Here is a 25,575-nt window from a genome sequence, read left to right as displayed (position 1 = left end):
CTTACCTCTGATTAGCATGGTCTGCTACGTACCGTGGGAAAGAAGTTCAACATACATACACATAGCCTTGGAGATTACAGATGTATTCATAAGATATATATGCGAGATTGGAGATGTTTTCAGAAGAGAGAGAAGTAATGAGAAGACAGAAGAGAGATGTATAGATACATTACATGGGCACAGCCCTTACATGAGAATGCGCTGAAATCCCAACTCCATGCTGAAACTCCACACCTCACTGACCCCCACTACACTTAAGACACAAGAACACACACTCTCTTGCATACACAACTTAAATCGCTGTTCACCATGAAGTGGTGGTGACGTCACCACGGCGCTTGTGCCAAGCTAGGTGCACCTTGAGGCCAGCTGAAGTGTTGATGGCTTGCTGACAGGAGGTCACAGATCAGACCCGGGTGCCAGGCACACGCTCGCAGACGTGTACATGGACACCCACACAATTCTCTGAGAGACAAATGCACACACTTGCAGACACATTCAACAACAACAACCGCCATTCCACACTAAGTGGTGATGACGGCACCATGGCACTTGTGTCAGGCCAGGTGCACTCTGAGGCCACGTGAAGTGTCAAAGGCTCATTGACAGGAGGTCACGGAACAGACCCAGGTGCCATGAGTTGACTGACTGACAGATGCACCACCTGTGCCCCCTGCTTTATTTTAGCCGCCCTGTGCTCCTCTCTTTTTTGTGAGCGTTGCTGCTCTGCCCTCCGCTTTTGTTGGAGGGCGACTGCTTCCGAATGCCCAGTAGCCTCCTTCACGAGCCTCCTCCATAGAGGCCGACCTTGATACCTCTGGTACTAGTCTTCAGCAAGTCTGCTCAGCTCCACATCCCCCTGTACCCCATCAGTCCATCTCTTCTGCAGCCTGCGCCATGCCCGTTTAGCCCCCTCTATTTGGCCAAACAGAAGCTGCTTGAGCATGCGGTGGCTGGGTATGCGGGCTACATGACCCAGCCAAGGCAGCCTTGCCTGCTGGAGGAGCTTACGAGTGTGAATGTGTCCGCAAACTAATCTAACTTCACATTCAAAGATAAAGATTCCACGTGTAGCTGTAGCAGACTGTAAGGGCAAGTGCTGTTAGCACCTATGGAGGCTGGCACGGGGGAGGGGGGTGGGTTGCCAGCACCACGCCTGACCGCCTTTGTCTCCTCGTCACGATGGTTACACACCGTAGTAGGTACTCATTTAAGTCTGAGTCGACCTAGGGGAGGCCCAGAATTGGTTCTGATAATCGCCACTGGTGTTGGCCGTGAGTGGGAATCGAACTAGGGGCGCCAGGTTCATAGTGCAGTGCGCTAACCACTACACATCCAGGTGGAATGCTAAAAGCCTTCATTCAAATTACCACTCATTTGTATGTATATATGTGATCAACAGCCTAAGCAGGGACTCAAACTTATACTTTAAGTATTGTGAGGTGAGAATGGGAGTCTTTAAGAACCTGGCCAATGTCTCTTCCCCGACTGTGGTAACAAGCAAGAAGTCATTGATCGCGTGAACGTTAGTCACTCAAACACACTTAGACGGAGCCGTGGAGAGCACAACACTTAAACGACTGCACTCCGTTGCTGAATTACGAGGAGTCGGAAACGAGCGATAATGCTACAATGGCGTTACTTTGAAGTGCAGACCCCAACCCTCGCCTTAACCCTCGCACAAACCCGAGGAAAAATCTATACTTAACCCAGGCTCTTAACCCTAGCCTTCACCTTTGCTCAAACCCAGTCCTGAACTGTAGCCTTAACTCTAGTTTAAAGCCAGGCTTGACTTTAACACGTATACTAGGACCAATATGAACCTGAGCTGTGTGGCCCAGGCTGTTGGACAATGAGTTTGAAGGTTCATTAATCATAAAAATATATACTTAATTGGCATAGTCAGATGTTCCATTATTACACTTTAACGATGTCACCGTTACATCACTCCCATATTTTTTTAATACAATATCAATGTGATGCTGTCACCAGAGCGCTATGATGAAGTGCCTCGCTCTGATTTACAAGTCTTTTTTTCTTCCCATGTTAAAAGAGCTTCAAAATCATGTCATGTGCCAGGGACACAGCCTCAATGTGTAAGGAGAAGATCTTTAACCATTGTCCTGGCACTAGCATTAGCCCAATCTCCAACGTACCCATTAGCTGTAGCCTGGATATGAACACTTGCCCTAACCTTATCTGAAAACGTAATCCTTCCACAAACACAAGCTCCAGCTCTAATGTTCATTTAAAAAACAAAAGTGTTAGTAATTAGAGGTGGCGATTCAATGCGTTGTCATAATTCAGAGTTGCGATTCCATTTAAGGATCAGTTATAGTTCATTTAGCAGCCACTAGTAAACCAATTGCAACATATGCCTATTTAAACATTTGCGTATTGAAGAATATGCAACGCACGTGAACCTTGCGTGAAGATGAGGAAATGAATCGACACAATTGTCAGACCTCGAACTCGAGCACTTCTACTATCCCCCCCACCTCATCCCGAGCTTGAACCGCGGCGATAACCCAAGCCCCATTTTTAAACGTTTTTAACACGAACGAATTGCAGCATTAGTGTGTATATATTGAACACCAATTGCTGCTTCAGTGTAACAAATGGATGCACTGTTTAAAATGCTTAGTCAAAGTCACCGTTCGCTCCCAATACTCATGTGGATTTTGAGAGGTGCCCATCTATGTTGGCAGGCCTGATGCATTGATGGAAACTTCATTCATATGGTAGGGACTAGAACATCTATAAACACACAACTGTGTGCTTTCTGCAAAGTGGCATGTGTGTTTTCCACCACTAATGCAGGATCACATCTAGAGATGAACATACACATTCAAACTGTTATTTTAGTTGCATATTCAAGTTGACTTGGGATATATGACCCTTGTATCATCTGATATGGAACCCTTATACTGGTAGGAACCTCCTGGTTACACCAGCCCACAGGAGATTATTGTGTCCGTCCGTCGTGCATCCAAAAATGTGAGGGGTGGGGCTGGGTGGAGAGAAGAGGGTGGGTAGGGGCTGGGTGGGGAGGGTGGGGCTGGGTGGGGCTGGGTGGGGAGGGGCTGGTCACCCCGTGGTGCCCTTATAACACTCAACGTTTAACCTACTCACGCCGGCTTGTGCCCGCCCTCGCAGTCGGCCATATTTGCGGAATACACCACGCCGCCGTTGACCCTGGCCATTGACCGAGCAACCCAACGTTCCTACCAGCTCCCTCCGCAGGAATGTGTTCCTATGCATTACCTGGGCCTCTCCTAGGGCGACTCAGCCTTAAATTAGGACATGGTGTTGTATGTCAGCATTAACTCAAGGGAGATAGATGAGGTGCTGTCATGCCACTAATATGTGTGCCATGTTGACATTCATAAATGCTTGCTAACGGCAATTATCTAGGAGCCTGTGTAGGCTATTATACAGGGGATTGTTTGTCTTTTTACGTGTAGGAAGCAGTGGTGTTGTGCTTATCACATTACATTTTGAACCTGGAGACGTGAGTTCGATTTCTGACCACAGCAAACATCGGTGATGAATACCTGAACCAACCCTGGCTTCTCCTGTGTTGATTCGGCCTTAAATGAGTACGTGATGTGGTGGGTATGCTTCAGCACCAAGGGGATAAAGGAGGTCCGGCGTGGTGCCCATCACGTCACTCATTTGTGCGCCTTTCCAGCCTTAAGTGCTTGGTAACTGCTACTTCCTCCAACAGTCTGCAAGGCTAATTCTTGACGATCGTTTGTGTTGTGATCGAAACGTCGTAGTTTTTTGTTATTTTTTGTTATGTTCTTTGAACCTATCTCCGTGACTTTACCAAAAGACCCAAATAATAGTCTGTAATGCTATACAGGGGATCTTTATGTATATGCACTGTATGTGTGTGTGCGTTCTTCGGAACATTGATGTAGTGGTGGGTGTATTGCACTGTGAAGCTGGTGATCGGAGTGATTTTTGGCTCCTGCTAACATCAGTGGAAAGCGGTGTCTGATCCTGTCCTGGGCCCTGGGCTTGTCAAATGGCAAGGTTTTGTGCACAATTTGGAGGATGGGGGGTTGTATAAGCTGCTGTGAAATGTTGAGAAAAAAATAAGCTTGAAAAAAAAACGTGTGATTCTTTTTCAGCTCGACTTTGGCAAATTGGGTGCTTTTGGACGTTTTTTGTCCAGAGGTGTAATTGCTCTTTACCAACACAATCTGTCAGCCCTGCCTTGGACTCCCTTCCATCGACTTGGCCTTAAATGTGTATCTGGTGCCATGTATAAATATCAGCAACTGCAGAGACGAAATGCATTTAGGGTGTCCTTCTGGCCACACCAGTCTCTTGTGCGCTGGCTGCCCTGATAGGCGATCGATGACTGAACTTGCTCCAACAGTCTATAGGGTTGGTCTTTGTCTTTGTATGGTACACAACTCTCTTCTCATGTCATACAAAACCCTCATCAACGTAGGGGGCCTTAGCCTGGCTCTCAATATGTACGCCAAATCCACGCAATCATATATAATTATTCTACAAATCCCAAAACAACGTGTGTTGTTAATGAAATGCCTCTAAATTAGACACGGCACTTTTTGCGACCATTCGGTGAATCATTGCGAGCGCTGCCGAGATTTAATCGATTTCACGATTAGTCGAGAGACGCTGCCCCCTACACTCACTCGCAGCTCGCATTGGCTGCGTTCACTTGTCGCTTGCTCACTCCTCCTGCCGTGATATTAATAACTCCTGTCATTAGAGCCCTGTACCCCCCCCCGCAACCTGAAAATACTTGTCCACTCCACAGCACTTGGTGAGCAGAGAAGCACGGAGCACCGTTAGACACAAGGTAGGAAAGTGATGTGTGTTACTGCACCCATACAAAGACACAGACACACACGCGCAGACACACACATGCAGGCAAAGTGTATGTAAGGTTCTAGATTTGAAGCTTATGTATGTAAGGTATAGCACTGCCGTGCCGATGCCTCTAGGCTGTTTGGTCCCATACCGACCTTCATTGCATCTTGGGGGATCTGTCATTATTACACTGTGGCATTTCCACACGCATTAAACATGCACACACATTTATGCATACAGTATCGCATACATAAACAAACTACCGATCACTAGAGTTGCCGTTATATATTTTTCATAACACGATATATATTTTCACGACATGACAATTATCGAATTATCAATGTTTCATACTCTGTGACTGTACGTCACATTTCTATTATATCGTATTTACCCTTTGCTCTACTTCCAGTTAGAATACAGTTTGCTGAACATAAGCTGCTATATGTCTTCTTATCTACAATGCTTTTATTGCATATACTTGCCGGCAGGTGTGTAATAATTAAATAAATAATTAGGCACATCTCTGCTGTAGCCCAGGCTTATTTTTAAACTCTTATGCAGGCAAACAAAAATGTTGAAATGGTCATTTGGCTATTTAGAATCGTTTTAGTTGACATGTCACGAAATAAGGTATTTAAACAATGACATGAACAACAATTTAGCAAAACGGATGATACAATTGCCATGAACCTGATTTTATATGATATACTTGAGTATTATCGCCATATGGCAGCAAGTCTACAGTGATTATTCATACACAATTGCAGACTTGTATACACACGTTGACTCATGGAAATAGAACACTAGTGATACGTGTACAATGGTTCACACGCATGCATGCCTATGAACAACTAACTCATCAAGTGCACACTGATGGTACACATGCATATCTATGTGCAGACTGAAATGCAGATTGCTGTTTCATACATATCCATTGAAACTCATAACATGACTACGTTTATGCACACACACTCGTATACAGTACTTATCTACCTTTGAACCCAATGCCATATGCACACACGTGTACACACACCGTGACTTGTACGCAAACGCAACGTTTTGTAACCATAAATGTGTATACAAGAACATAATAACATACACTCCGATTTTCTGTAGACAAACACGGATTTACACGCATGCTCGTGTACACACATTTTAATGCACACAGACCTGCGCAAAAAAAAAAACCTACAATGACACGCACCGACACACATTCTGCCATTCACACAACGCATTGTAATAGACAGACACATACACACAAAACACATGGTAATACACTCGAGCACTCATCACAGCTCAGATAAACGTCACGTTCAGGCGTGGACTTGAAAGTACGTCCCGCTGGTGACAGATGGCATTAAAGATTTAAAGAATATGAATTTAAACTGTATCATGAATTTAAATAAATAATCAGATGCCTTTTTGTCGAGGGATAAGGAACCCAATTATAAAACGTAAAGCTCGCCTGCCCAAAATAGAACTTGCGGCTTAGAGACACCCGCACATGCGCAACCCTTAACTCTCGCATGCACACCCTTGCACGCACAGCTCGCATTACACAAGCCGGGGGGAGATGCACGTAAATCACACAGAGTACAACCTCGTCCGCATGTAGTATAACGGCGCTAGCTCACGTACAACTCGTACACGCACACCATGCACGCGTAACTCGCGTAACATATAAACACTCAACTCACGTATCGTGTAATTTCGTCCACAGACTTAACAATGACTCGCATAGACACCTGAAATGCTTTCGTGCGTACATGCAACTCGCATGCATGCTTACGATTCTCGCACAATATGCATAGCTTCGTTTGAATGCACGTGCACACGATTGTAATCTCACAGAAAGATACGGAAAGATGGGGTAAGCAGCTTGAAAAATTTGAATTGGAACAACCAAGAAAGTATTCTAATGAAACCAGGAAGAAGAGGTTGTGATGGCTGGGATACATATACAGGATGGAAGAGAGCGGGTTATACCACAACAGGGATCGGAGTGGATTGGCAACCAAAGATGAGACCTAAATCACGAATTTTAGCTATACCGTAAGAGCAAATCTCAGAGGTTTGGTGTCGACTGCAATTGAGATGTTTTCGAAGGTGATGATGACAAGGTGTTGGCCGTAATGACCTTTGTACATTGAAGCTATTTGCTCTGCGAGTTCAATGAAATACTCTCCCAGGATGTACTTACTAAGGTTATTTATGCCATGGTTTCACGTCTACATCTCCTTGTACATGTGCCTACTACATGTGCGTGTGATGACCTGGGTTTGAATCTTGGTCGTGAGTTGTAACACAAGCGACAAGTGGTATATATGAACATCAGCTAGGGCGCTTCTCTGAGGTTGACTCGCCATTTGACGAGTACAGTAAACACTCTCCATTCGCGAGGGTTACGTTCTTGAAAAAGCTCGCGAATGCAGAAACCTTGTTCCGCTGGGAAAAATGGGGTTAAGTTCCTCTACGAGTGAATATATGGGGGAAATGGTAAATGTTTAATAACAATTGCGATAATAATTAAATAAATAAATCGCTATGTGTTTTTTTTGTCACTTTTGATGATGATTTGACAATGGAGGTGGTGGTGATGATGAGGAATTCAGGAGGATGACTTCTCGAGAGAGATGCAGGTGTTTGATAACGCACAGCAGTTATCCTTTTAACACTGGGGAGCGCTAGCCGTAACACTTTCCCCGATTGAATTCGCGTCTCTTTTTAGTGGACCTCGCAGTCGACTCGTTTATACCAAAACGTATCAACGAATTGACTGTAAGTATGTATAAAGTAAAAATGCACAATAGCGATTTCAGACCAGGGTTACTGCGAGACTGAGGACAAAGCGGGTTAGCCGAGGGTGCGTGCCTAATCTTCACGGATGTAAAACTCTGCGCGCAACCCTGGTCTGGCACGTACACTCGTGTATACTGAAACTCGCGTATATGCGAAACTCGCAGATGCAGAACTCGCGCAGAGCGAGGGTTTACTGTACTTGGTGTGATGTGTGAACATGGCACTGGGCAGATAAACGGCAGTCTGGAATGGTTCTGACAACGCCGCCCACTCGTGCACTGTGCCGGCATTAGTCGGTGCTCACGAATAGCTCTTGTTCTTGTCTGTAAAGATAAATGACGGACCTTTGAATTCGTCTGAGGCTGTTGGTGTGAGAATGTGCGAGTGCCTGTTGGGCTCACGGGGGTAGCTCTATTTAAAGAGCGACATTGATCCTCTCATGAAGTGACACATGGAGACACAAATACACGACTCGCTCCCACTGTCCCCACAGCACATACAGTGTGTATGTAGAAATTGGAAATGATATTGCAGTTATTGTACTGGACTATGATTCCTTTTGACTCGGGTTCAATGCCTGTTCATGCTCATCAGTAGGAGATGGATGCAGAATAGGCTTGTGCATCTCTGAGGTCATCTCGCCCTTATATGAGCAATGTTTTGCAAATAACACTTGCCTAGTGTACATTGTAATGTCTGTGTGTACAGGCAGCCCTCGACTTCGAACGGGTTTCATTCCTGTCGAACGGTTCGTAAGTCGGAACACAATCTTCTATCTAACCTATATAAAAGTCAAAAATTGTTTGTGGGTTTGTGGCGGGGTTTGTGTGTTGGCACGCTTGCGAAGGATTTGGCTCTCCAACGGTGGGGGTTACATAAAATAAAAATAGCCAGATACCACGCCTTAAGCCGCGCCGTGAGCAAGCGCTATTCCTTTTTCACATCCCTCAACATTGAATTAGTTTAATTATCGATTATGTGAGATTTTTATTTAATTATTTATGACGCATGCACGACCATACCAACTCACGCACCTTTGGTGGGGGGGGACGGCCCATGCCAAGTCGCACGCCTTCGGTGGGAGTGAGGGGGACATTTTTTTTCGCGTTAAAAATGCTGTACAAATACACTAAACGCTCAGGTAAATTCTTCACTGTGTGATGTCCCCCCCACCCCGATGCGTGCAGTTACTACTATATACAGTCGGTAGATGCTACCACTATAGGCCGTAGATATTACTGCAGAGCGGCCGGGGAGATCGTGGCTGGGGTAGGGGGGTCAGGGGTAGCAGCCCAGCCCCAGCCTGCCAAGGTGCCACCTCGGCCGGCTGGACAATCTAGGCGAGGCCGGAGGCTCTGCACGGGACTAGGCCTCACCACGCCAATCTGTCCAGTGCGTACCTTGTGCTATAGAGTCGATAAACACTGCTATAGAGTCACCATGTACTCCTGTAGTGATAGCAGGTACCACCACAGTCGGTATGCACTACTGTTAGATTTTTAAGAGTAGGTTTGAAATATTGTTTTACCCAGGCAACGCCGGGTATATAAACTAGTAATACACTGTATTTAAATGCACACGATTAGTGTTATAAAATGTGTTACGGTTCAACAAAAAAGGGAAGCATTGTTAAACTCACAAATAAGAATACATATTGTACATTTGCATGTAATACTGTAATAAATACTGTATCTATGTATATAAAACATAAAATAAAGTAACAAATAGAAAAATATCAGTTTTATTTTCACATACCTTGAGTCCTGATGCTGGCTTGCTTGTCGGAATTGCACAAACACTCGGAGTCACTCGCGCACACACATACAGCAACGACAACGATCCCCCGTATAGCCTTAACAGACTCTTCGGGCAATTGCTGTTGAGGAGCAGCGCCTATGAATGCCGGCATGGCACACGAGGGGGTGGGTGGCAAGCGCCATGCCCGGCCGCCTTTGGCTCCCCAGTGGCGATGTTTACACACCACACCAGGTACTCATTTGAGGCCGAGTCGACCGAGGGGAGGCCCAGAACCAATTAAAATAATCGTCAATGGTATTGGTCGTGAGCGGGAATCGAACTTGGTTTGCGAGGTTGGTAGTGCAGTGCGCTAACCATTGCACTACTACTCCCCACACACGGGGCATGCGTGCATATGCACACACATACACTCACTTTGAAATACACATGCACGAACACATATACATACACTCATTCCCAGCGGTGTGCTGGAGTCATATCTTGGAGAGGATTGCTCCGCTGAAAAAAAAGTTCTGTGGTTCAATTTGCAAGTGCGAGATCGTGTTTGCAAGTCGATGTTAAAAAAATAAATTTCTCATGGAAGCTTTTCCTAAGTGCGGATGTGCATAAGATGAGCACTGCCTGTAATAGGTATTCGCCAATATTGCTTCTCTCAGTTGTCTCTGGCTATGCAGGGAATCTTTGTCTCTTTGAGTAGGTGCAGAAGTTTTCCCATGATTGTAACAAGATTCAGTGTATCGAACACCTAAACCATAGGCAGTTGGCAGAGTGGGAAGTGACATTGGTGCGTCTGTCATTCACCGGAGTAATTGAACCCATAACACCTGGGCCTGTCCTTTAATTTGCTATCACGGAAACTTCACAACACCACACAGCCTCAAAGTACATCTTGCATGACACAAGTGCCGCGGTGACGTCACTGCCATTTAGTGGTGAAGAACAGTTGTTATGTTACGTTTTATATGTTTTTGTAAATTACTATGTTTATATGTATGTGTCAGGTGATGAGTGGGGAGCGGTAGTGCAGCAGTTAGCGTGTTGCGCCTGGCAACCCGGGTTCGATTCCCGTTCATGGTCAACACCAGTGACGATTATCTGAATCGGTCTTGGGCCTCCCCTAGGTCGACTTAGTCTCAATGGAGTACCTGCTGTGGTGTGTAAACATCACCACTAGGGAGACAAAGGTGGCCAAGGCGTCGTGCTGGCCATCCACCCCCTCGTGCTATGCCGGCCTTTATAGGTGCTCACTAACAGCACTTGCCCCAGCAGTCTATTAAGGTTATAGGGGAGGTGCTTGCCTTAGGTGTTGAGTAGGGGTTTCATGCACTTTGCTATGGGTACGATTCCCAACCTGTGGTCAGTGAATGAGTATCTGAACCTGTTCTGGGCTTTCCTGAGGTTGACCCAGCTTTAAATGAGTACCTGGTGCATTCTGTGTGTGAACATCAGCACTGGTTAGAAAAAAGCAACTGGGTGTGGTGTTCGCCACCACCACCACCACGACCACCTGTACCATTCCTGCCTTGACGACGAGCGTTCACTAAAAAGCTCTTGTTCTTACGGTCTTTGAAGCCGAATCTGTGATCTTTTGTGTGTGCGTGCGTCAGATGGCGGGAGATGAGTTCCCCGGAGCGGGAAGTCAGCGGGGGGTCGATGGACCCGGGGGAACCGAATATCACGTGGGAGTTTACGGGTGGCGCAAGCGCTGCCTCTACCTGTTGGTGCTGCTGCTCACAGTTATCCTGATTGTCAACCTCGCGCTCACCATGTGGATCCTCCGCGTCATGCATTTCAACCTGGTGAGCAGGGCCACAACAGCCCCATTGGCATCATCTCCGTCGGCATCAACAACACAGTTATCTTTCGATTTAAAGCTTTCGTGACTGCATGGATTCATCTTCTTGGTTCTTTCGGTAAATTCACGTGGAAGGAAAATAATAAAATAATAAAACTAAAACATAATAAAATACAATTCTCACGACGTTTCGGCCATAACGCAAGCAGCTGTCCTCTGCTTGTGAAGAACAGGTCTGTCGGAAAGACAGCGTCTGAATGAACACCACCGAGCTTGGCAGCGTATATTTAAGCTGGGTTGGAGGGGGAAGGGCGCCTTGACAAAGGCGCGATAACACGGTTATCGCTCGGGATCGCACGTTATTATGACACATTCATGGTAGATATGTCAAGTAGCATGTGTAAATAAAAATGTGTTTCGGATGCTAGATGTTGAACGTAATGGGTTCAGGTCACCCTGCAGCAACCAGACGTGTGATACCTTTCAACACAAAGTTAAATAATTAATTATTAAATACATTTTCAGCCCTGGATCATGAGGATTCAGGGAGTGAATTGCGCCACCCCTTCATTAAGCATTCCAATTATTACCAGCATTAAATATCAACATTATCAACAAAATCACCACCATTGGCAGCATTAATGTGACCACCATTGTCATCGCCAATCCTGAAGACTAATAGCTACCAAACAGCACCATCAATAAAGAGAGGTGGTGTTGAGGTAGCTCGGGCCAGAATACTGAGCCAGCACCGCTGAGTAGATGATTAAACTGCAGTTTCAAGTGTAGCAAGTCAATGGTCTCAGCAGGGTCAACAATTCACAAATAAAGCAAATGGGTCAATTCGATTTGAGAAGTGACCATTTTGTTTGGACTGTCAATTTCCCACGAGGGAAAATGCACTCCCTGGTGGTAGGATAAATAAGGGCTCAAGTTGTATTTAGAAACTAGCCTTGACCACATTATCAGCTACATTAGCATAACCACCATTAGCATTATCAACACCATTAGCATTATTGTCAACACCATTAGTATTATAGTCTTGATTTGAAGCTTTCGTGACTGCAGGAATTACTCTTTGGTTCTTTCGGTGAAGTCTCGTAGAAAGAAAATAAATTAAATAATCGAGTACGACGTATCGATTGCAACACAAGCAACCGTCATCAGGCAGAACTAAACCTGAGAGAGAGACAAAACACAGACACGGAGACACACAGACAGACTGTCTGTCTTTGTGGCTCCGTGTCTGATGACTATAATAAGAGTATTATAGTCATCAACACATTATAAAACCATCATAATTAACACTGATTAATGTTCCCAACAAACCGCAAATCAATACCAGTCAGCATTGACATCACCACCATTGTCATGAACACACTTGACGTCAAAACTCGGCATTTAACGATTCCTCCCCCCTTACGGTTAAATTATCACGATTCATTGTCGAAGTTTGATTGAAGAATGAAATGTTTTACATTGTGGTGAATGTAGCGCCTCTATTGGTTGCAAGGATTATACAACCCTATTATGTACAACATACATGAACTCAAAATTTGAATTTCTCACGAGCAAAATTTGATGCACGTATTGTGAGTGTAAGAATCGAGTTGAATCGCTTTGTTCCATCAACAGCATCCTCACCTTGATTTTCACCACAATCGTCATCTTCCTCACCATAATTACCACTGACACAATGAACACTGGCATCACAAATTTATCCTGGAGAAATCTGATGAGCTATGAAGCTTTTTTTCACACATGTCCAGGAGGGGCAGGTCAGAAAGTTACATCAACAAACTATGCAAAAAAATTGCAGTGCAAAGTATCGGAAAAGTAAACAAATCACTAAAAATAAATATATGAAAACTAAACTATTTTTGTTTTACCAGGTAAAGCCCACTGAGCTATTAATTGTTTTTGAGAAGCAACCTGGCCACATGATAGCTCAACAAGCACGAGTGTTTGTACATTAGATATCCATGCTGTTTCTGTGTCTCACATGCAGGATGGGATGGGCCATCTCAGAATGTCCGAGGAAGGCCTCCGTCTCGAGGGAGAATCCGAGTTCCTGCTCCCCCTGTATGCCAAGGAGATACACTCACGCAAGGTGTGCACGTGTGCGCATGTGTGTGTGCGTTTATGTGTGGGTATGCATGCGCTTGTGTGTGCATACATCTCTCTGTCACTTCCATGTGTGTGCGCCTGCTTGTGTATATATGTGCAGGTGTGTACCTGTGCTTGGGCACGTGTGTGTGTACTTGTATATGTATGTGTGTCTGCTTGTGAGTAGTGGTGGCGCAGTGGTTAATGCACTGTGCCATGAACCCGGTGACCCGAGTTCGATTCCTGCTCACGACTAAGAACAGTGGCGAATATTTGAACTGGTTCTGGGCCTCCCCTATATCGACTCAACCTTAAACGCGTATATGGTGAGGTGTGTAAACATCAGCGCTGGGGAGGCAGATGGTCGGGTGTGGCGTTGGCCATCCATCCCCTCATGTGCCATGCTGGCCTTGATGTCTGCTGGCTAAGAGCACTTGCCACAACAACAGCAGCCTATGAAAGGCTTCACAGGGGATCTTAGTCATTGTGTCTGCTTGTACGTGTCTGATTCTGTGTGTGTGTGTGCAAATGTACAGGAGAGCCCACTGCTCATGCATTCAGCTCGGAACGTGACGGTGAACGCACGCAACTCGGATGGGCACGTGACAGGCCGACTCACAGTGGGTGAGACAATCCCCAGAGACACAAAGCGGCAGAGAGAAAGAGACACCTACTGCTTTACAATGTTATGCAATTGTGATGGTGGTGGTGGTCGTGTTGGCCTGTGGGGAGCGGTAGTGTAGCGATTATCACGCTGCGCTACTAACCTGGAGACCCAGGTTCGATTCCAGCTCACGGCCAACACCAGCGATGATTATTTGAACCGGCCCTGGGCCTCCCCTAGGTCGACTCAGCCTCACATGAGTATCTGGTGTGATGTGTAAACATCGCCACTGGGGAGACTAAGGCGGCCGGGCGTGGTGCTGGTCACCCACTCCTCATGTGCCGTGCTGGCCTTTATAGGTGCTCGCTAGCAGCACTTGCCCCTCGAGTCTGTTAAGGCTATACGGGGGATCTTTGCCTTTGATGGTGGTGGTTACATGTCTTACTGATATTTATGATATTGATAGAGTTTGTATTCGTAATTACAGTTGTAGTTGGTAATCAAATCACCCGGAATGAGTGCCCTATCTCATCAGATCGCCAAAGCTAAGCAGTCTTGAGCCTGGATATTGCCTGGATACGGTGTTCACCTTGCGCAGCTGGTTGTTATAGGCTGTGGGGTTATATTGTGGGTAGCAGAGAGCAGTGCAGAGAAATCCATTGCTGTGCTTTACTGCTATGCTCCCACATCCATAGTCTCCACTGTTGCCAACTGGCATGGTGCAGTGTGGTTAAAAATCCCCCAGGATTTGCACGATGCTGGGTGGCCATCATCAGCAGTGGATTGACAAAGAGTTGTGCTGAAACGAATCGTGACGAGAGTGATGCTGGCCGTTTCTAGCAATGATGATGATTTATGTGTGTTGTGTCTTTATAGATGCCACGCGATGATGATGTCTGTGATGTGATAATGTTGATGCTATTAGTTATGCCATGTCATGATGATTATGATGTGTTTGAAGTTGGCTAGGCTGTACATTGATGACGATGTCGGCTATGGCATGCGACGACGGTGTGGTTGTTTAGGAGCGGATGCGCTTCACTACGAGGGCTCGCGTCTCGAGATCACCTCGCCCCAGGGCCGATCGCTGTTTGTGGCCTCTGATGACGAGGTGGTGGTCGGGGCCGACCGCCTACGGGTTACCGGTGAGGACAAGGACATGGGGAGACACGGGGGAGGAAGATGAGACATGCAAAGACAGTGGGACAAATGGATACAGAGGAGTATGGAGAGATGCAGGAGTCGAAGGAGATAGTGTAAGGATGGGGGACATGGATTACATGGATATGAGAGACATGAGACAGGGGAGTCAAGAATGACAAGGGAATACAAGGGGGCACAGGGAGACAAGGGGTCATGGAGAGACATGTAAAGCACAGGACAATGTGGGGGGACCGGTACAAGGGGTCAATGGTCACCGTGTAGGTGTTGATTCAACATGGAAAAAAATGTTAATTTTGCTCATTATACACACATCTAATGGTGCACTGGTGGCCAACTTGTGGATCGTGATTCACGGGTGGATCGCAAAAGATGCTTTGCGGAATTCGGGACTCATCAGAATACTGTCATCAGAATACTGACATCAGCAGACAATAATTCTCGTTCTGGCTGATGACAAATAAACATCCCGAACTAAAAATGAATTCATAAAAAAACAACTTCTACCAATCGACGGGACTCGTACTTTATGTCAACATAGTGGAGCCTGTTGAGATCCACTAAAATGGATCGCCGTGCTTGGTGTATATCTCATATTTGCATACAAGGAGTTACTTCCATAATTCTGGCAAATCGCCTGATGAAGCTGGTCCTAATCACCAGCAAAACGTCGTGTTCCAATAGTAAATGTTGTGGGTTTACTCCCCAATGCATCGGTGTGCTGAGGTAGTAACTAATTGTCACGTTTTGTTTTCGTGAAAAACCTTAATAATTGGCTGTGTCGAGTGGTGGTGGCTTAACGACACGTTTATATTTACGCCATTTAACCCAACGAAAAAAAACTTCATACTACTTCTGAACATTAGGAACCTTTCCTATTGTAGAGGAAGAGTGACAAAAATTATTGCGCATTGGGATTCTTAGTCTCTTCGGTCATCAAATATAGATTTTTTTTTTTTCAAGAGTACATTGGAAAGAGCTGTCCAATGAACAATCAGGCTCTAGATTGACTTCAAGTTAATGATAATTAAAATACATTCTCCAACAACAAACTTTCGTGATGAAGTACACCATATTTATACCAACATTAATAAACTATTAAATTAGGTTAACATGTATATAAACATTGTAACGTTGCATCTCCGACCAGCACCACCTAGCCAGTGAGCTTGAGCACGTACACCAGGCCCTCAAGATGAATGGATATTCAGACCGCACAATCCGCAAAGCTGTATCCCCAACCATGGGGAGACAACCATCTGAGGACCCAATCAAAACCATCACCTTGCCATACATAGCAGGTGTTACCAAAAAGATTTCCAAAATCTTGAACAAACACAAGATCCAGGTTCGATTCAACACAGTACACAAAATCCGTGATTTGATTCCATCTGTGAAGGATGTGATTCCTGACATGCAATACCCCGGTGTCTACAAACTAAGTTGTGTCTGTGGCAGTAGTTACATGTGGGAAACTAAGAGACATGTCTCGGACTGTGTTCGCGAACACAAGGCTGATTTGGAGCACGGCAGAACCAACACCTCTGCCGTGGCTGATCACTGTTTTAACGCGGTGGGCTCACACGATATTGTTTTTTCCGAGACCAAGGTACTCTGCAAACCTTCGGGCTACCATCAAAGATTTGTCCATGTAGCCATCCAGATATATAAACACAGATACAATTTCAACCGATAAGATGGGCACAAACTGAGCAATAATTGGAAGGACGTTATTAACTGATTTAAGTCATAACTGGCTGTGATGTCCCTTTCCTGCCCGCCTCTGTTAGCACCTTCTCTCGACTCTCTGAGTCACATTCACTAACACAGCTTTTCTCTCCCCCTGCCACCAATTATCTATGCCCCACCCCCCCTCTCTCCTCCTGCTGCCCCCCCTTCTCTCTCTCCCCCTTGCATCACACGCAGCCCCCTTTCTTAGCTTTGCCCCACCCCCCCCTCTCTCTCCTCCTGCCGCCGATCCCTCTGTAAATTGCATCCCCACCCGCTCGCTCGTTATGGCAGCCCCTCTCCTCCCTCCCCCCCTCGGATTAGCTGACGCTTGCTAGCCTTGTTTGCTAGTCTTACCTTTACTGACAAATTCTATCCCTGGCCCCGTCCACTTACCCTTGGGTGTACCCACCACAAACCTATATAACCTCAGGTGGCAGTAGCTCTCTCGCTACATTTCCTCTTGCCTCAGCAGTCCGCCTGCTGTATTGTTTCACCTGAGGACGATGGCTTTTGTTGTTCTCGAAACGTCGTGATGTATTATTTTTCTACCTACGTGACTTTACCGAAAGACCCAAAGAGTATGAGTATTCTAATGGGTGACGATGATGCAAATGTGCAGACACGAAGATGGTAATTTGGTAAAATTGCCAAAGGAGTGAGCAATGACAGTTTTCATCCAGCAAAGACTATGTTAATAATTAACACCTTTTTCAAAAATGAATCTAGGAAAAAGAAGTGGAGTAGTCCAAATGGTGAAATTTTTTTAATGAGACGAACATTATTCCAATGAGCAAATCCATATTTTGTCAGACACGTCTGTCCCCAATACAATCAACACAGGACACAGTCAGACCAGTGTGATGCAAGTTGCACTTAAGCGTAGCTAATAAGAGGGCAAAGCTGCAGGCAAATACAACACTGACATCATTATTCTAGCCTAGGAGGTAGCCGATTTCAGTAGCAAATGCAATTGCTTTGAGGTATAACGTAATTAAATGTTTCACCACTAATTAGTGTAAAGGTATAAATTATCTGAAAACATAAAGAGACAAGCTTAGATGAATTATCTAAAAAAGAGACAGATGCCAAACAAAATATAGCATACTCCAAACTCTATTATGATAAAACATAGGGTGAGAAACAATCGGAAAACAGAACACAAACACGATTAAAGATACCATATCAAGCAATAGGAGCATGAAAGCAGCACCAGAAGGCTGATTCAATTCATATCTTTGGACACCTGTGAAAAAGAGCTTCATAGTTCATCAGATTCCTCCTGTATAAATAAAGATTCTGCTTTTCACGAAAGCAACATGGCATGTGTCAATATGTGTGTATGGTACAGATGTTCAAACAATTGTCAGTGCAACATTCTCATGAAAAAATACTTCTTAAAAAATGGAAACCAAAAGTTGTGATGTAAGTAGACAGTGGAAGAGAGTGGGGATCAATGGGATTGATTTAATGTGCAAGCAGACAAACGAGGCTTTCTGAATTTAAGTTATCTTAGATGTGGAAAGGGAGGCGAAGATGTGAATGGCAAGCAGGTAATATAATGCCATGCTTCTTGACTCGTTAAGAAGCATGAACTATCACGCAAACTCTAGTCATCATCGCAGCGATTTTGGGCTCACCATCGAATAAAGACGGTCACTGCATCGCGTGCTTTCAGATGCGCTACTGCAGCCGTCTGGAACGCTCTTCCTTCCGATGTTAGGAAGCCACTGGAGCTATTCACTTTAAAATCGAGATTGAAAATGATTTCTTTGGAACTGATTTTTGTATTTAGTTTGTTGTCCTTCTCCCGCACCTCCGATTACAGCATACATGTATACATTAACTGCCCTACAGCTTAAACGTTCCAATGCATGAATTGCATACATTGTGTTTACATCAGAATGCAATGGAGGGAGGCTGACGTTGCTTCCAGCGATGAAAGATTACAAATTTGTCTGTTTTAAAACAAACATGAAGGAAAACAACACCTTGAAATAAGTTAGTTCCTGCGGGTCTTTACCCAACAGACATAATTTAAGAGAAGATAAATTGTTAGACAGCTTCAACGAGGTTTAAAATTGTATTGAATGGCTTCTAAATGTTGGATATCTGGGCTAGACTAGAAGGCATGAACATATGCGTGCAGTGATAAGGGCACCTGCAGTATGTCGCTATAATGTGAGACGAATACTTTACTCTTCATTCCTTATCATGGTTAAAACGATATATCATCCTTGAAAAGACAGCTTACAACATTGTAACCAGGAAGCGTTGAGAAGTTGTATCACATCATTATACTCTTAAATAAAAGGATGCACCCATGGAGATTCTGTTTTGGAAAGTAAGGCTCTTCAACATTGTGACAATTGGATATGTATGTACATATATGCTCTTGGAAATTATGCCATGCATGGAACGGGCAACAGCTTGTGTTTAAACACCATTGCCAATGCTGGGATCTCCCTTTCAGACGAGATAAAGGCCTCTTGCAATTGTGATGTAAATTGAGTGAGTGCCGACGCTACGTGCATGCGTGAACGAGTCGCATGTGTCGCGTCATTCACACTGCGCCCTTTCCCTACACACCCTGCTACCCAGGGGCCGAGGGAGCCATCTTCGAGCACTCGGTACAGACGCCACAGATCAGAGCGGAGGCCTTCAACGAACTCAAGTACGAGCGTGATGAGGTGGCAGGAGTTGACGATGAAACTTTGAAAGAATGGGCCTTCATTGAAAAGATGATACATTTAGTGACTGGATTTAATGAACGTGTTGAACGAATCTTGATCTGTTCAACTTTAATCTACTCTAATCTCAATTAATTGGATCTTGGATTAACATCTCAATTTAACACATCTCGATTTAATAAACACCTGTTAATTCAATATATTTTTAACAAACATATCTCAAGTAAAAAAATCTTCAATTACCCAATCTCAGTTTAATAAACCAAGTGATAACGCATTGAAAATTAATTAATCTTAACGTAAAACTTAATTGATAAAATATAGAAATACCAAAGGCCGATTTAATGCTTCTTCACACATGTTGTCACGACATCGATGTTGCCCACAATGCTGCCATAATGGTGTCACCCCCTGGCCTCAGGCTGGAGGCCCCGACGAGGTCTCTGACCATGGATGCACCCAAGGGAGTCAGCATCCGGGCCGAGGCGGGCGGGCTCGAGGCAATGTGTCGAACGGACATCACCTTGCAGTCCACAGAGGGCGCGGTACGCACAAGACAAACATACCTCTTATAGCCTTAACAGACTTCTGGGGCAAGTGCTATTTCTGAATAACTATGAAGGCCGTCACGGCACACGAGGTGTTCGGTGACCAGCACCATGCCCCACCGCTCTGTGCTCCAGCAGCCCATGGCATTCTCTCGAAGCCCCAAGTCAACATTCTTTCAGTGAGAGTTGCTCTGTCAGCTGCCCGTTTGGTCTGCAACTGCCTTGACCCAGCCATCTGTGCTGCCTCTGTTCCAGGCTTGAGACCTTCGCACTTCTGCTCTGCCTATGGTTGACTGTCTTTCTAGACATTATACACGACATAGATACGCCTTAATCTCTCCGTGATGCACAAGTTCCGCTGTTTTATGCAGTGTCTTGATATGCTGTTGCATTTAGATTCTATATAAATCCAAATGTTATTGCATGTGTACACGTGTGCACAAGTAGGCACGTGCACACCTCTGTATGCATGGGATCAGGTTAAGACTAATAGTGGATGTGGATGAAGATGCGGAATCTAATTATATGAAAGTATGATTATGAATATTGAATCTTAATTGGGTTATAATCGGGTTAAGAGGCCTCATCTCGTTAAAGGAAAATGCAGCTAAACAGCTCATGTAGCTAAGTAAATAGGCTGAGTCGCAGACTGTGTCACAGACTGTGTGCCCTAGGCTGTGTCCCACGCTGTCCAGCAAAGGATTTAAAGCTTTGAAATATCCTTTAAGGAGCTCAATCTAGTGATGTTAGTGCTGTAACATCACGTGAAAGAGGGCAGCAGTCATACAAAATAATGTCACTAAATTGTGTCCGTAAACGATTTTAAGGTGTTTCCCATTCCCCCCCTCCCACCCCATGAATTAAGTTTTAAACCCAGGTCTGATGGCCTCGAGGCATATTCTAGGTGCATATTTGCAAAATACATGATCAAACACGGCATCTTGCTGGGTCCTCACCTGTATAATATTAACAGGCACTGATTTAAAATTCTTGGTAATACACACCGGGTTAAGCGAGGTACACTGGAGGAAGGATTTGCCTGGCTGTGACCGTGGTGGGCACGTGTTGCTTGTGACAGGTGGTGCTCGATGCTGCACGCGTGCTTCTGCCGAAATTGCCCGAGGGCACAAGGGGGTCAGGAGGGGCAGTGGGAGGTGCGGGGGGCCCCGTGTACGAGCTTTGTTCGTGCCCCAACGGAAAGCTGTACCTGGCAGAGGCTGGGCCCCGCTCCACCTGCCTGGAGCAAAGTGGCATCTGTCAATAGCGCAAAATGTGTTTGCGTGCACACACACACATAAACCTGCGCACACATGGACAAGTGCATGCACACGGTATAGACACATAACAACAACTGCCTTTCACCGCGAAGTGGCGGTAACGTCACCACGGCGCTTGTACCATGTAAGGTGCACGTAGAAACATACACAGGGATGCACAGAAATTCACAGATGTGCACAATTACAGATGCACACAGACATATGGAACACACAAACGCACACAGTATTAAACTTATGCGCACACATGCAGACAGATGCATAGAAACATTCAGATGTGCACACAGTGATACAGATGTACACAGTGATACACACAGATGAGCACATTTTTATCACACACAAAGGCAGAGACGCACATGCAGCCTTATACTCAATGTGTACACAGAGATGCATGCACACATGCAGATAGATATGTGGGAAGACATAGATGCATATACACACAGAGATGCAGATACAATTGGGTGCTCGTACACACAAACACAACAAACTTAGAGGTGGTGACACCACTACAGCTCCTGCGTGACGTTTAGTCTGCACACACTCAAGCACACCATGCACTACCATGCACATACACTCAAGCACTAATATAGGGACTCGCGCACTGCGCTCGTAAATCTGTTTACGCATATATGCTCACGTGCATACAGGCATATACACATACAATGTGACACTGGTTCATACACTAAACAAATACATGCACGTTCACACGCAATTACATTTGTTGAATAGCATACCCACTCATGAATACATAAGAGTGTACATACGTACATATATAGTGTTATTAAAACATTTTTTTAAAAAGGGAACTATTTTTTTGCTGAAAGGAATATGAAAGTTGACACTTTGACCAGCACACGTTCTGCATTTATATTTAAAACTAAATTAACAAAAATCCCTAATTTGTCCAGGATTGACTGTTGTGGCAATCACAAGTTAGCAAGTGTCTGTTAAAGGGGACAGCATTACACGGGAAGGATTCGGCGTGGCTAGCACCACGCACAACCAACCACCATTATCTCCCAAGCAGATATTCTCAAGGCCCCAGGTATTTAGTTTAGGCTGAGATAACCTAGGGGAGAGACTCATGCCCAGTTCACTTACCAACTGCAAAATCTGCTTTATGATCAAGAATTGAACCCAAGTTCATCTGGGATTGCAGTCTATTGCACAAACCGCTATGCCTCTGCTCATGCACATAACAAAGATCCCTATTTAACATAGACTGTTGGAGCCAGTACTGTTAGCGAGTACCTATTAAGGTCACCATAACATGAAAAGGTGTGCGAGCCAGCACTTGGACATGCCTGGCCACCTTTATATCTCGTTATGATGTTCATACGCCGCACCAGATGCAGTCATTGTAGACTGAGTCAAGTTAAGATGGGCCCAGACCAAATTTGATTCCTACTACCACGGTTCCTGAAATCAAACTGGTATGTCAGGATGGTTGTGCATTGCATTTCATGCACACACGACATTTCATTTACACGTACACAAACATGCATACATGTATATACTGTAATCTCATTGACACACAAACATGTACATATTCATACACGCATAAATATTTTCCACCACATGCACACATTGGTTCATTCGCATTCAGACACGTACACATAGTATACACGTAACCCACTTGTACTTCATAACACGTACCCACACACACACACATACGATTCTTGTAAAACACGTGTTTGTACATTGTGTCTCCCCGGTCGTCATGGTGTTGTCGCTCTCTGTCATCGCAAATCTTCGATCCCAGACGCATTTCACCCGATCCCCAGGGCCTTTGTGACACTGGCTCGGAGAGGTGACCAGGTGGTTCAAGAAGCTTCTTAATGGCCATGTTGGAGCGCTAAGATCAACACCTGCTTTCCTAGACTCAATGAATGAAGCTGCATATCTCCCCCTCTGTCAGGCGGTTCCTAATGGCTGTATTGGAAGCACTGAAGCAGCAGATTGGAGTTTCTTGGTTCAATCTACATGGCTAGATGTCTTAGGTGTTCACAATTATCCGTAGTTGACATCACAGGCATCTGCAGTGGACAACCAGTGTACTTCATGCTTATCTGTCAAAAACAGCCTTCATGGGTCTCTACCAATGCTAGGTTGCACTCGCTGCAGCTATGTGGAGGTGTGGTTCTCTCCATGTATCATGTCAAGTCTCAAGGAGACTCGTTTTTCACAATGTTGAGTGTCTCACGGCCTTGCAGTGGAATCTCACGTTTTGTTTACCTGAAATTAATACTCGGCCCAATGTATTGCAGTGTCTCACCGGCAGCTGCTGATGGTTTCAGGTCTTATGTGAGGGTCGGCTCAAAAGTCAGGAAAGTAATAACTATTCAAGGTTATTTAATTTACTATGGGGGTGTTCACGAAGTGGTGCACATTAGCTTATTGCTACTATGGAAACTCATTTAGTAACCCCCCACCCCCAATTTTATCAAAGTGTACTCGCCCTTGCAGTTACAGTTCTGAGTCTCAGTTTCTTGGGTTTTCCCCAAACTTTTTCACTCCGTCTCACAGAATGTTGGACCCTGTGGGGTTAGCAAGTGTGATGTATGTCTCAAATGAGCCGAGAGGCAGGCTTGACTGAATTAAACTTACGACTCCCTGTTCCTAACATGGCCATTGAGTGCCCCGAGAGGCAGAGCCACCCTGCTGACTCCACTCGCTGTTAATTCGTTTTAAATTGGACATGAACCATACAGCTTTTACACTTGACTGGAGAATCAGTTTGTCCCTCCAAGTGCTTGGTGTGTGTTGCCTTCCCACCCCCCCCCCCCCCCCATCATTGTTGCAAGAAAAAAAAAATCTATGCAAGCTGTTGAGTGTCGCAATACAAAACCAAATGTATTTTAAAATACTAGTATTCCTGTTATTATTGCTGTTACTATTATAATGGTTATGGTTAGTCACTCATATGACATTATTTATTATGATTTAAAGGGCAAAGTGTCTCATTGCTCATTGGGCAGAATGGCCTTCTTGCCATTCTTGGTCGGTGGTGGAAATTCCACGACTGAGCGTGGGAGTACGAAGACGACAGCCACTGCTCGTCGTCCCTGCATGCAGCGATGGAGCCCCTCCGATACCAGATCACTTCATCAATCCCTTGGGGAATGATGATGGGGTTAAATCAACATTTGGCCATTATCTCAATTCAGGATTTGAAGCCCTGATGTTCAACTGTTATCACATTATTAGTCATAGAATTACAAGCTGTCGGTGTATAAGGCTGCAAATGTTAAGGTTTGTAGTACAGTGCTCAAATGGGACCCTTTGGGACCCTCTGGCTCAATTGGGATTCATAGCTTTGAGTCGCAGCCTTATACACAAGACTATACTTCATTGTGCACATACTGTTGTGGCAGATTAAAATGAGCCCAAAAACAGTGCCAATTTCCCCATTTTTGCTAGTTAACATTGGCACATTTTCATCTAAAAATATCTTACAAATTTCTATTCGGATGATAAACGGGCCCTAAATCTTACACAAGTCAAAGGGTATCCTTGCTCAAACAACCTTGAAGTAGTGCTCATCATCATTGGCAGCCCTGAGCCTGTGGTAGAAATTGCTATGACAGGACAATAGGAGAGAGCCAACTGCTGGCTTCGCAAAGTTGCGGTTACTGTCAATCCCAGTAGGAATATGGGCTGAGTCAGGCACCAAGCAAGATTTGAACACGATTCCGAATTAAGCGTTCTTACCATTGCCGTATGGGTGGTTTAAATGCAGTATATAGGTACGAATTTACAAACAGCATCACACAGGGCTCAGTTTTACCAGACAGGGTTTTAAAGTTTAAAAGTGGGCAAATTATGTAAATAATAATAGTAATGTTTTTGACTGCTAAAAAGGGATAAAAAAAACAATGGATGTAGTAAAATATGTATTTTGAAAAGATATTGTATAGAAGCCTTTGCTAAAATAATGCATATTAAAAACGTGGGGGAACCCCCATGAAAATGCCGGTTATATTTTGAAGAATTAAAGTGTTGTGCATTTGTGTCGAGTTTGTATTGTCACATGAACCCACACACTGTTGGATGATATTAAAACTGGTCACATTAGTAGTCATTCCCAAACTAATATCCATCCCCTGTAGGGCTGCCATTTACAGCTAAGAGGAAATTGGTGAGCACCGATCAAACTGGCACCCCAATAAAATGAAGTCTTTGTATTGGCCGATGCAAGGGTTCTTTCTGTATTGGATGGTCACCTGGTTCAGCCATTTTGACTGCAAAAAAAAAAATCTCATCT

The 25,575-nt window shown here is 44.8% G+C and overlaps 1 protein-coding gene across 2 annotated transcripts in view; it reads left to right on the top strand.

The window, feature by feature from the left end:
- The window catches only part of LOC144718930 (gamma-sarcoglycan-like), a 32,424-nt gene extending 7,102 nt beyond the window's left edge, over positions 1-25,322 (top strand). Inside the window, exons 3-10 of one of the 2 annotated variants that reach the window (XM_078594560.1) lie at positions 4,796-4,837; positions 11,013-11,204; positions 13,209-13,310; positions 13,843-13,930; positions 14,936-15,055; positions 19,401-19,473; positions 19,911-20,034; positions 21,116-25,322. In XM_078594560.1, coding sequence (XP_078450686.1) covers positions 11,013-11,204; positions 13,209-13,310; positions 13,843-13,930; positions 14,936-15,055; positions 19,401-19,473; positions 19,911-20,034; positions 21,116-21,301 — 885 coding nt within the window. In that variant the 5' untranslated portion in view covers positions 4,796-4,837 and the 3' untranslated portion in view covers positions 21,302-25,322. The remainder of the gene's footprint in view (positions 1-4,795; positions 4,838-11,012; positions 11,205-13,208; positions 13,311-13,842; positions 13,931-14,935; positions 15,056-19,400; positions 19,474-19,910; positions 20,035-21,115) is intronic. The other variant, XM_078594559.1, reaches the window with a different exon arrangement.
- Positions 25,323-25,575: the final 253 nt, after the last annotated feature.

This window comes from Lampetra planeri, chromosome 5 (assembly GCF_965212315.1).
Source record: "Lampetra planeri chromosome 5, kcLamPlan1.2.h2, whole genome shotgun sequence".
Classification (NCBI taxonomy): Eukaryota; Metazoa; Chordata; class Hyperoartia; order Petromyzontiformes; family Petromyzontidae; genus Lampetra; species Lampetra planeri.
Note: the sequence above shows the minus strand (reverse complement) of the source record. Positions and strands in the feature narration are given on the sequence as shown.